Here is a 13,870-nt window from a genome sequence, read left to right as displayed (position 1 = left end):
ATATCGTAGAAAAAGTAATGAGAAACAAAGTTGAGTATAATAAAAAGTAGATATACGTAAAGTTGAATTTTAATTAAAATATAAATATTAGCACTTATCTGATTGGTCCAAGAAATTATAATTGGTAACTTCGAAAAAAGAAAAAAAAGAAAAAGATATGTAGCTTAACAAATTCTAGTATTCATATTTTGATACTGATTATAGTTAGATTTATACTTAGTCTTAGTTCTAAAGTGTCTTAAGTAAAAAATAATTAACAGAAATTAAGACCACCCAGCACTATATAGTGTCAAGTAATACCACAACTTAGTAAGATCTCTTGACTGGCAAGGATAACTTTATGCACTTGCTTTATGCACTGCTAAGTAACACAACTTTTTAAACTTTAAAATAAAAAAAAAACAGAATATAAACATATATAAACTTTGAACATATTATATTTTATAAACTATTACCATTAACTCTATTACACATGAAAACATACCTATCATAAACTATTAATTAAAATTTGAAAATAAATTTGTGTACTTTTTTTTAAACACACACCATTATAGCGGTTGCAGGTAAAAGTAATAAAAAGATTTGATTTACCAGATCTTTTTTATTACTTTAACTTTTTAATTGTAACCATAGCATTTTTATAGTTTTTTTTAAGACTTCCTAAGTAAATAGAAAACTATAATGCACCCTGGTCTAACATTATGATTGTTACCAAGGTTGCTTACATTTTCATGTAAGGCATATTGCATGTTTCTCAGTTTGCTTTGGTTATTTCTATGAAAGCAAAACACTGCTCTTCAATTTTAACAAATGCATCTGCAGTATATTGCTGAAATAGTTTCTTGCCATGATTTAACATGATTTCTAATCAATGTTGCATGTTCAGGGTTGCGAACCAATTATGCTATTTCTTGGAAAAAAGTGAATAAGCCGTAGGATCTAAGTTAGCTGACATACTCAATATAACTTCTAAATGACCTTTTGGATAAATAACTTCCCTGGAAGCAGGTGGAACACCATCTTCTCCAACAAATACAACTGCAAATTCACTAACTATAGTTTGCAAATAAAACATTAAATTATGTAAGCAAAGTTGATTGCGATGTTATTGCTTACTAAAATTTACTGCTGCAAGTGGGTCAGAGATAATCAGTTGATAATGTTGGGGAAATATCTTGATCTGGCCTAAGATTACCTACACAATGAAAAACTTGACCACATTTTAAAACATGGTGACCTATGATTCATACGTTAAACCACATTATCAGTAAATAAAGCAAAGCAAAGACAGGCATATTAAATTCTAATATATTTTAAAAAATTGATATTGGAATTATGATATATAACTTCCTGTAAGTATTTGTAAGTCTTGTAAAGATTGCGGAAATAGTGAAAATGGAAGCAAAACTACCTTTCTATTATAGAAACATAAAAAATGTGCTTCATCAAGCAATTTTTTAGCACAACAATGCTGACAGATCTGGTTCATTTCTCCTAAATAATTATAATCTAGAATAGTATCACTTCTTGCTATACAATACATTCTTTTTGTCTTTTGTCTTATGTTCTATTACAGCAACATTTCTTAAAATTTGAGAATGATTTATCACGTCTAGGCCAATCTCTTTCATTTATGTGATTATGATGTTCTAATTTAGGTATAAATTAATTTCTTCTTACCGAGCAGCATTTCTTGATGACAATTAATTTCAGCGTGCCTAATCATTTCATTAAATTATAAATTATTTTTAAGTTGATAGTTGATTTCTTCTAATAACTTATTTAAGCTTAATATCATCCACTTAAATTTCACTATTAGCAATAAACATATTAACAGTGGTATTAAAACTGTAGTAACAAATAAACACTAAAGAATTTCAAGAGTTATAATCTTTTCTATAAAATTATTTACTACTATTTTAAGTGACATAAGAATAAAATAAACAACTTTAATAAATCGCCATTATTTTAAAAAGAAAAAGGTAAAAAAAAAAAAGAAATTAAAATATCAAAATATTAATAGTCTAAAGTTGTAAACATATCTACAAAGTGGTAAACGAATCTATCAAGAGATAAATAATAATGTTCAAGTAAAAATCAACAAAAACCTGCAATTCTAATGACAAAGATATTACTTAATAATAAAAACAAAAACATAATGTTAAATGTTACTTGGTTTCCTATCTATAAAACAAATTTATTTAATTATTTAGAAGAAAAAAAAAAGAAAAAAAATCAAAATGCCTTATGTAATGTAAAGCAGTTTATTAAAAAAATCTCATATGTGCAATACTTTAGAATATATGATATATAAACCTCTACAATTTAACTCATTAATTTAACTACTGGTTTACCATTGAGGTCGAAAATTGATAAACAAAAATTAAAATAATTTTTTTTTATTTAAAATAACAATTTTTAAAAATAAAAACCTATAACAAAAAAACCTATAACAATTTTATTTAGGGATTATCCATATTTTTTTGGCAATGTCAGTATATTTTCATCTAAAGTAATAAAAAAGATGAAACCATTTAAGAACAAATTTAAAAATATAAATATATATTCAGATACCTTAAAAAGAAGCACAACACAACATTCTTTTGACAACTTAAAACAGAGTTTTTTTTTTACTTTTTTCTATACCTTATTTATTTTATCTAAGAGAAAGTATGCATATAGATACAGAGAAATATAAAATATACTGAAATAAACGCAAATTTATGTAAATACACTTACATGTCCACAAATAACGGTCTTAATTTATTTAAAGGAAAGGAAACAGGCTATAAAAGTTAGAAAAATACGAATAACCAACAACAAACAAACATTTATTTAAATTTTTATTGCAAAGTTATACAATAAACATCATCAATTCCACTTGAAACTAAAAATTTATCAGCTCTAATCGGCTTGTAGACCTTGCTTGAAAGACCGCGTGGAATAAAGAAACGCTTTTAGAAAAGCTTAGAAACTTCTTTATTAAAAACGAAAGTGAAATGACACTACTACTACTACTACTACTACTACTACTACTACTACTACTACTACTACTACTACTACTACTACTACTACTACTACTACTACTACTACTATTAAATTAGCGTATTCATATTAAGATTATTATTATCATCATTATTATTATTTGTTTGCAACTCTCTCTTAACCCTCAACTTCAAAACACAAACTTAATGACATCATCTACAATCTACCTTATTAAAACCTTGTTAAACAAAGTTGCTGAATGAAAAACATAGGTTGAGCGTGGTACTTCCAGAGACGTAAATTGAATTTGAACTTTGAAATTCTCAATAATATTTAATTATAAAATTTTATTATTAAAAATGAATAATAACTGCAACAATTACTCAAAACTTATTATCATATGGGATTTAATTACCCAGAGATTCAATAGAATAATAATGGACCAACAATATTTAAATTGAATTGTGAACAACTTTTAATATTTTATAGACAATGCTCTTTCCTAATATTCATATGAAAATATTAAAAAGATGATCAAATTAAACCATAATCTATGGCATAGACTAAGAGCAATGAATTTTAAAAATCATCGTTTACTAAATGAATATATAAAATGATGGTTGATAAGATCTATAAAAAAAATATATAAAATGTATAAAATAATAATATATAAATAATTAGTTAAAATAATTAGAATATATAAAATCATTAGTTGTGTGATCTACCAAGATCTATAAAAAAAATTTACAGTTGAATATAAAAAACAACTATCTAATAAAATCAAAACTAATCCAAAGTTATTTAATGCTAATAAATGTAACTTTAACACAGCTTTAATATTTACATCACTAAAAGTTAAATTGCATCATTAGCGTGTATTTTTCTTATAACAATAATAGTTATAATATAGTTTTTTAATGAGATTATATATCATAATTTTAAGATGAATATAAATATTTTTCATTGACTAACAACTATTGAGTTTAGTAATAAAAATAGAGTTTATAGTTAATAAAAAACTAAAAATTTAAAGACCATTACTAGTTGCAATATCTGGAAAAGAAAATTAAATATTAATGTAAAGCATATTTTTTTTTAAGATAAAAGAAAAAATTGAGTATGCTTTCAATGAATGTCCTAAAAAATGTACTAACGGGCATTTCAAATGTGAAGAGATAAAGAAACATGTGGTGCAAAAAGTTTATTCTAATATAAACGGTAATGAAGAAAATTCAATGAAGACTTTGATTTTTAATCATTCTCTTAGCTGCAAATGTGCAGCAAACTGCAAAGTTCCAAAATGTGGATCTATTAAGTAATTTTTTTTTTATATTTTATTTCTCTTGCATTTTAATTTCTCTTATGAATGTATTTTTTTTTATGAAGAGTAAAAATCCTTATTCAAAAATTTATATTTGACCCATTTAACAAGGTAACCCTGATGTAATTAGTAATTGACCAAAATTCTGTTTCGGCTGAAATTTCGGTTTCAGTTCTTTTTATAATTTCGGTGAAAACCAAAATTTTGGTTGAAAAACATCATAAAAACCAAAAAATTTTTAAGATTTTAAATTTTTATCTAATTTAGAAAAATAGTTATTTTTGAGAGTTAAAAAAAAAAAAATAGTTTTATTTGTGACCGTTAAAAAAAAAAAAAAAAAAAAGTTTTAGCTACCAGGGAGTCAATGAGACTATTTCACCAAAAACCCGGGGGGGGGGGGGGGGGGGTAAAAACTTCAAAAATGGAAGTATTAAAAAAAAATAACTTATAAAACGTAAAAAAACGCCATTTCTTTTTTTAAAAAAAAAAAATATTTTTGTAAAAACAAATAAAGAGGTTTGCCCCCTCCCACTGCCTACCACTGAAACTGTAAAATTAGGTTGTTTTGGAACTAAAAATAAAACTTTTATATAGATCCACACAATATTTACTGGCATTTATTAAAATAAAGTACAATAAAGATTAATTCTTAAACATTGTCAAGCCAATAAGGTTTTGTTTAGATAGATTACGTGACATCAACTTCTGTGATAACTCTAGTCCTTTAATCCAACCATCTCTTCTATCTTCTGTAAAAACATTTTCGCATGCCTGGGTAACTTTTTTTACACATCTTTCGACAGCTTGAGTGTGGCAGCACCAGTTTGGTACAATCATTGGTTTAAATAAATACTCTTTGATGTCTTTAGTTGTCATGCAACAAGTCAAAGGTGGTTCAAAAGCTTCATTCCAATCAATAAGATCCTTGAGACAAGTTGCCTTAGTATTGATATCTGGTGTCCTTCTTGGTCTAACAGATAGATATCCTAGTTGTTCATTTTCATCACCTTCTCCTCTTATTTCTAGAATTTTGAGTACACTGAAACTTCTCTCCTCTTTATTTTCAGAACAAAGCATAGTTTGAAGAATAGATTCAGAGAAGGCATACCAAGCAGATCGCTTAATAGTTGGAATGACAATATTCTGAATATCGAGTGACTGGTGTTGAAGCAACTTAAGCTGGTAAAGAACATGTTTTGGTTCTTCTGTCCAACTATGTTTAACTTTGATGTTAAACCAGACAGGAAAGTACACTCCCACAATGAACTCGACTAGTTTAAGAAGTTTTTGGGCTGCATCACCTTGAAGACCATGATGAGATACCCAAATTCTACATATTCTATTGGCTGTTGTTAGCCATCTGGCCATGTTAACAGGGCCAATTTCAAGAAGTCCTAGTTGCTGAGGAACATGACCACTGCGTATGGCGTTAACTGTTTGATAGCCGTAATACTGATCTGTAGAAAGGTCTTTAACCACTTCATTACTTAAGTTAATTAGAGGCTCACCAGTTTCAACTTTACTAAAAAAAGGGGTAATTTCAAGATTGGTTGCTTCATCAAGTAAGCTTCCAATGGGTCCACTCCATTTTTTACCACTTTTAGATTCTCCATCTAACAATTTAATTAGACGTTTGAGTGGTAATTCATTGGTGTGTAGAGCACATACAATCCAATTTAACTTTCGCCCTAATTTCAGCTCCATAAAGTGCATTACTCCTCCATCACAACCAGTGTTTACATTGGTAGAGTCTCCACCAATTGCTTTTAAGTGTACATTAATGTTCCTCATTGCAGTATACTCAATAATCTTATCTGCTATAATTTCAGCGTGGTTCTTTTTTGCTTCTTTAGCTGGAGTGAAATGAAATAAATACTTACCATCACCAGAACAAATAGTGTAATGTTCTTCTTTAACTTTAGCCGGATACTCGTTTGTTTTTCTTCTTCTCTTCTTCGTTTGCAACTTTGTACTTTTTTGAACCTTTTGGACTCCATCAAATCAGCAGGTCCAAGTTGATATGAACTAAAAGATCCAATCTTTTCTCGTTGGGCTAAAAAAAGGTAGCAACATTTTGCTTACAACTAGACAAATTAAAATAAAATTTTCTTTTTAAAATAATCAAAGAGATCAGTAAAATATTATTAAATTTGATTTTCAGCTTTACTAACACTTTTATAACGATTGTCGTATGGTCACTCATACCTTTTATATAAACCAGTTCAATAATTGGTATTTTTCTCTCCCTAGGACAGATACAGGTAATGTGGGCACCAAATTTACAGTCAGGAGGACAGCATTGCTCAGAACAAAGAACTATTTTACAGTTACACGCCACCAAGTCAAACAGTTTGTCAATAATGAAATTAAACTTTTGTTTTATAACTTTACTTGCTTTGTTTTGAGAAATTAGATTAGCTTTGTTCCATGTGTCTATAAGTCTTGTTACCAAATTATGCTTTAAACAAGTTACGGGAGGCACAAATAAAACACTGGCCATTTGCCATTTTTCTGAAAGTTTATTATAAATATTCTCGATCAACTCAGAATTGCTATAGTTTCTTCTGTTTAGTTTACTTGTTTCTCTTAAAAAAATACCATATCTTAGGACATCTCATTGTTGGCAGTTCAGCAGTTAGCAACTCTTTTCCAGATCCCAAATATTGACGTAGACAAGAACTATTTTTCCATCTTGTTCCAGTAGCCATTTTAATTTTAATATTATTTTTTATCTAGTAACTTTTAAAATTAGAAAGACATAAATATATATTATAAATATATAAATATATACATATATATATATATATTTATATATATATATATATATATATATATATATATATATATATATGTATATATATATATATATATATATATATATATGTAAATATATATATATATATATATGTTAATATATATATATATATATTTACATATATATATATATATATATATATTTACATATATATGTATATATATATATATATATATATATATATATATATATATATATATAAATTGAAAAACAAATATTAAAGAAATATAATTTTGTATAAAGTTTTGTGTGTAGCCATTCATCAAATAGAATGTATAAGTTAAATACATACAAAACTTTGCAAAAATACTAATTTTTAAGTATTTTGTAAACCAAAATTTCTGAAACAGTATAACTATTAAACGAATTTTGTTTATCCTGCTATAATTTCTTTTGATAAGGTTGTTGTAAAGCAGATATAATACTAAAATATTGAAATTAACCCTGAAAATATGAAAATATCAAAAATTTACAATTTTTGGCAATTTTCAAGGCAGTTCCCTGGTAGCTTAAACTCATTTAAATTCAAATTTTTTGATAGTTCTGAATTTAATATGTTAAACCTCACCCTTTTCTTAAAAATGCCACTGATAAGTATGAATTTTTAAATTTTGACCATAGTATGACACACCCTAATATGTAATCATAAAAAAAAGTTTGATACCACATGTCAAATAATGAAAAATATTAGAATTAACAACTTAAAAAATGTAAAACAATCGCTTTGTGTAAAATAATTTATAAAAATTTATACTTAGTGTAAATTTTTATAAATGTTGTTTAAATCAAGCACTTAATGCATATTTTAGTTTTAAAACTTTTCAACGTGTTTTAGTGTCCCATTTTTAAATTTCAAGTACATTTCCTGGATATTAAGGTCATATATATTGTTTTTTCAATATATTATTTATATATAAATCAATGAGATTTTGTAAGAAGTTCTCTGAATATTGACTATTTTTAATTGGATTCATATCTGATGAACTTTCATTTAATGGAAGGGAGGGGGGGGGTGGGATTTGTAACTGATGAACTTCTAGGCCACCTAAAATTGAAAAAAAAAAAAAAATTTTTATAAAGGCTATCATTGATTAGGTTATATGGCATATGTTCTGGATCACAAATGTAGTCAATGATTTGAATTTTTAACTAAAAACTTTTTTAAAGATCTAGGCTGCATATGAGAATAAATGTGCAATGGGAAACAACAATGTGTTCAATAAAATAATGTGATTTAACTATAACAATCTATAAAAAACTATAAAATCATAAAATTGTATTTGTACTATGTATCACAGATTATATTTCATCTATTCAAAATAGAAATAAAACTCACTAAGTGTCTATATGCTGCTTGGTATGCATGCTCCCAAAATCATTTAAACTTTATAATAAGGATAAAATATGTCAAATCGTATACTCAGCCCTTGGAATTAGGGTCGACATTCGGCAATGCCGACCTTAATGCGGAACTCAAAGTGTTTTAAGTTGGCAAAAAAATGCCGACCTCGTTTCTATGTTTTATGGTAACCCCTATGTGTCGAATTTTTTTGCCAACTTGAAACCAACAACTAACATTTTGAGATCTGCAATTTATTGCCAACCTCAAAATGTTAGTTTCAAGAGCTGTATGTGTATTTTTAAAACTAAACTATACTGTACAGCCCTCGGAATTAGGAAAAATGAGGTCGGCAAAAATTAATACAAAGTTTTATTATATAACATAGAAATAAGGTTGGCAGTTTTTTGCTGACCTCAAACAATTCTAGGTTGGCAGTTAGGTCGGCATTGCGAAATGCTGACCCTAATTTCGAAGGTGCTCTATGTGTATTTTAAAAAAGTATTATAATCATGTATTATAATACATGATTCTAATACATGATTCTAATACTTTTTAAAATTATTTATTCTATGTTTTAGTTATTTTATTAGTTTATTATTTTACTTTTTAGTTATTTTATTTATTTATAATTATTAGTTTATTCTTAATGTAAATTAATTATTCTGCTTTTTATATTATAGTATTATAATCAAAACCAAGTCACGTGTATGTATGTATATTAACATTTTTCTGTGGTTTTTTGCAACCAACAAAACATTCTGATTCATATATTCATTTCGGTATGACTTAATAAAGACTTGGATCAGTTTTATATTTCTTTCTACACAATCATTGGTGACTACCATATTTTTAACAAAAAACTTAAAGTTGTCTAAAACAGTCAAGTCCCCTTGTGCAGCTAACTTAACCTGGTCATGGGTAACCTTGGCTAGGCAAAACAAAATCCAGCTCTGATCACCAACTAAATTTGATAGTGTTGTAGACAATGTGATTACAGGCATTTTAGGTTTACCCTTCATGAATTCTTCAGGAGCAGGAAACTGTAACAGTTTTTATAGTATATTCTTCTTCTCATCTTTTTCAACATCATCATCAACTAAAGCCATTACAACAAGCTGCTGACTTATATACCAGGTATGATTTTGCATGCTTTTCAGTATTGATTGAGAAAACTCGAGATATTCTTTACTTAAATCAAACACATCTTTGAATGCTGCTAGATCATTAACTGGTGCTTTAAAACTAAAAGAGCTTTTGAAAAACCAAGGACAGTATGTTAAAGATAAAAATAAAGAAGCTGTTTTAACCATCTTCTTCTCCTTTTCATTCATGATGCTTGAGATGTTCTTTGTCATTTCTAATGTAAGCAAATAAATTGCATCTGCCATAAACCTTGCTGCATGGCAAGCTCCTGGCTGATGAAATTTTATAGCAGGAACATGACCACTAAGGTAGTAAACATATAACTGATAAAAATTTTTGTAGTCTCCTCTTTTGAAAATATTTTCATGAAGTGCGGTTTCCCCAAACTTTAATGCTGCCTTGGCTATATTATAGACAGGTGATCCAATCTCTAAAGAAGTCCAGTTAAACTTAACCAGATTGTCTGATGATGTGTCTATCTTGTCAACAATTGTTGACCAAGCCTGGTCATTAATTGTTGAATTGGTCTCGCCGTCAGTCAGAGCAGTCATAAAATGTTTAATATGTACTTCAATAATGTGGTGATGACTCATGCACCAGACAAGACTTGTATTAAGGATAGTCGATAGAATTGTAACTGCTCCCGCAAATTTTCCAGTGTTGGATGCAGTTGTGTCGCAGCAAAAACTGATGATATTGTCGACAATATCATAGTATTCCAAGAGATTGAGGATTAAATTTGCCTGCTCGGACCCAGTTGAATTTATTGCCTGCACTATGCCAAGCAAAAAATCATCTCTACCTTCCAAATCTGGGCTAGTTACACTAACTACAATTCTCTCAGAAATTATAGCAGTCTGGGGCCTAACACCGATTCTATACCGAACGCTAACAGCAGAAGTAGCTTCAATTAGTTCATCTGGAGTTAACTCTAAAATTATTTTCGATTTTTTTGATTTGGATACACCATATTCAGAATCATCACTTTCTTCACATAAAATGGAACTTTCAAATGGGCTAACATCATCTTCAAATTCAATTTGTCCATCCAAAGCTTTGTCAGTACTTTTCTTGTCTGTTGATTTCTGCAATCTGTCAAATGTTTGCAAAGTCCTTTTTTCTTTTTGAGCCTTTGTGTTTTTCTGATCATTCAATTGCCTAACTCTTTCGTATCTCTGCTTTCTTCGCAGAGCCTTAATTTCAAATTCTTCATCATGCTGTGCAGTCATGGTCATGTTCCTTTTAGGACTCTTGTCTTCGTAGAAGGCTTCATCTTCTTTCTTTGCATCTTTGGTTCTTTTCTGATCTTTCATTATCATGTCAATTATTGTAGGAACAGATATATCAAACAAGGTATTAACCTCCACCTGGAAATCTACTTGCTTTAGAGTCCAGATCCCTTTACTTAAACTCCAGTTTAGTTTACTCCATCCTTTCATTTTGTTATATTTCTCTGTGAGTTTTAGGATCCTTTCACTAAAAAATATTACATAGCTGAAGTTACTAAAAAACAAGATTAGCCTGCAATAATTTTTTTGTGTGTAAAATTTACCTAACAGATCTTCCACTAATAATGTTGCACGTAAAACCAGCTTTTGTACAGATGTCAGTGACAGCTGAAGTTACACATCTATTGGTTGATCGTTTGCATGCTCTATACTGGCAAACTAGACTTCTGGTTCCTGTTTTTGTTGGACAAGCAATAATTTCTTTGCTGGACTGAAATCTGGTGCTCCTATATAAAAGAGAATTAACTGAAATATATAATTATATTCATGAACTGTAGGTTAAGTAAATAAATTAGAAAATAACTAGATATTAAAATTACCTGGAAGATTTTAAAAAGTGAAAGTATTACAGGATATTTCTGACACTGGGCAGCTGGTTGACTGAAAACTCATTTATGGGGTATTTTATTAGATATAGAGATCGTCTTAAACTGCTTTGAACAGTGTACTTTTCTTTTTCCCCTTGTCCTTTTTTGCTGAATTTTTTTACTGTATGACCCATTTTTAACAATATATATGTATATGTATATATATACATTTATATGTGTATATACATATATGTATATGTATATATGTGTGTATATATATACATATATAAATGTAATTAATAGATTGCCTGCCCAAACCAAAACCCTCAATTGATGTAGCAGCCCTTCTCACATGTTCTACCTCATTGTCAGTCGAAGTAGCAGCATTCTTTGCATATATATTAGGGAATATTCTAGACTGTTTTCAATAGGGTTGATCGTGTTTGGGCGCTGCCCAAACACGATCAACCCTATTGAAAACGATCAAAGTTAAGGACCATTTTTTTACATTTTTACGGCAAATATTTTTTTTGTTTTTTTTCAATAAAAAGGCTAATTTTCCGCTAAAGTTTGCTGGAGCGAGGGGGTACCGCCGCCCAAGCTTTTTTCCTAGAATAGGCCTTATATATATATATATATATATATATATATATATATATATATATATATATATATATATATATATATATATATATATATATATATATACTAGCTGGAGTTACCTGGCGTTGCCCGGGCCAATATTTAAACTGGCTTACCTGATATCTGTACACAAAAATGACCCCGGTCTGTACACAAAAACCCCTTCTGACCCCGGGGTCAAAACCCAGCTAAGAACCTTCTCCCCCTCGAGGACTACCCCCATGCCAAATTTCATCGAGATCGGTCCGGCGGTTTGGATTTCTATAGAGAACAAACAAACAAACACACACACAAACACACATTGCCCTTTATATATATTAAGATAAGATAAGATAAGATATAAGATAAGATTAAGATTAAGATAAGATAGCTGGAGTTACCCGGCGTTGCCCGGGCCAATATTTAAACTGGCTTACCTGATATCTGTACACAAAAATGGGCCCAAAAAATGGTCCCCCCTGACCCCGGGGTCAAAACCCAGCTAAGAATCTTCTCCCCCTCGAGGACTACCCCCATGCCAAATTTCATCGAGATTGGTCCGGCGGTTTGGATTTCTATAGAGAACAAACAAACACACACACATTGCCCTTTATATATATTAAGATATAAATATATATATATATATATATATATATATATATATATATATATATATATATATATATATATATATATATATATATATATATATATATATATATATGTATATGTATATGTATATATATATATATATATATATATATATATATATATATATATATATATATATATATATATATATATATATATATATATATATATATATATATATATATATAATGGTTTGTACCTTTTACTTTTTATTTCTAGGAGAAACTTAAAAAGACGTCTCAAACCAAACTTGAAGACAGAACCTGTTTTTGATTCAAGTCAACAACTTCACATAATGTTTTCTGTAAGCTTTTAGTTTTTTTTTTACTTCTCTTTATAAGAAATGCGGAAAGAAAATGTGGAAAGAAAATTAAGAAATGACTGTACTTAATATTGTTTTCATGCTCAACATATTCTTTATGTTGAATTTTGTCAATAACTTACTACTAATAGAATTATATACAAATTTCATTATAAAAATGTACAATGAGTTTTAGCTCTCTATATAAAATTATATAAAGATTGTTTTTATTAATAATTTTTTATCCTTAGCAGTTACAAGATATCAGAACTATTGTTGCATTAGAAAAGTTATAAAAACTATTGCAAGACTATTATTGCAAAACAAGTTGCTATAAGAACTATTGTTGCATTAAAAGCCTTTAAAAGTTCTGCACATATTTATAATGTCACTTGCACTTTGCATAGAAAGGTAGAACAAAAGAAAAAGACAAGTTGTTTGTTTTTAAACTTTTATTAAATAAGTTTAATATCATAATTGTGTAAATCAGTTCTAAACGAATTTTTTTTTTTTATTAAAATTTATTTTCAATAAAAATGTATCTTAGTAAATTTATTACTTTTTTTAAATGTTTATATTATAAATATAAAATGGAAAATAACATTGCACAATTTTAAAATAAATTATGTAAGCTTATATTTTTATTATTATTATATAGATTTTAATTTTTTTAAATTATTTTTAAAAATAATAGTCTATATATATATATATATATATATATATATATATATATATATATATATATATATATATATATATATATATATATATATATATATATATATATATATATATATATAGACTATTATTCAGACTGATTTTTTATGATATTTATAATTAATCTTTGTTCCAATGTGCACAAAATAAAGAAAAAA

At 27.8% G+C, this 13,870-nt stretch overlaps 1 protein-coding gene and 1 long non-coding RNA gene across 2 annotated transcripts in view; one reads left to right on the top strand and one right to left on the bottom strand.

The window, feature by feature from the left end:
- LOC136090220 (myosin light chain kinase 3-like) overlaps positions 1 to 13,870 on the top strand; it is a 90,790-nt gene that overhangs the window by 33,318 nt on the left and 43,602 nt on the right. The window contains exons 6-7 of the mRNA XM_065816415.1: positions 4,086 to 4,300; positions 12,914 to 12,998. Coding sequence (XP_065672487.1) covers positions 4,086 to 4,300; positions 12,914 to 12,998 — 300 coding nt within the window. The remainder of the gene's footprint in view (positions 1 to 4,085; positions 4,301 to 12,913; positions 12,999 to 13,870) is intronic.
- LOC136090108 (uncharacterized) lies at positions 6,236 to 6,730 on the bottom strand. The gene is made up of 2 exons (XR_010643170.1): positions 6,512 to 6,730; positions 6,236 to 6,359 (listed from the first exon to the last, which is right to left on the bottom strand). It is a non-coding gene; the product is annotated as an uncharacterized LOC136090108 (long non-coding RNA).

Source organism: Hydra vulgaris, chromosome 13, assembly GCF_038396675.1.
Source record: "Hydra vulgaris chromosome 13, alternate assembly HydraT2T_AEP".
In the NCBI taxonomy this organism is placed as follows: Eukaryota; Metazoa; Cnidaria; class Hydrozoa; order Anthoathecata; family Hydridae; genus Hydra; species Hydra vulgaris.
The sequence above is the reverse complement of the archived record's forward strand: the minus strand, read 5'-3'. Positions and strand labels throughout refer to the sequence as shown.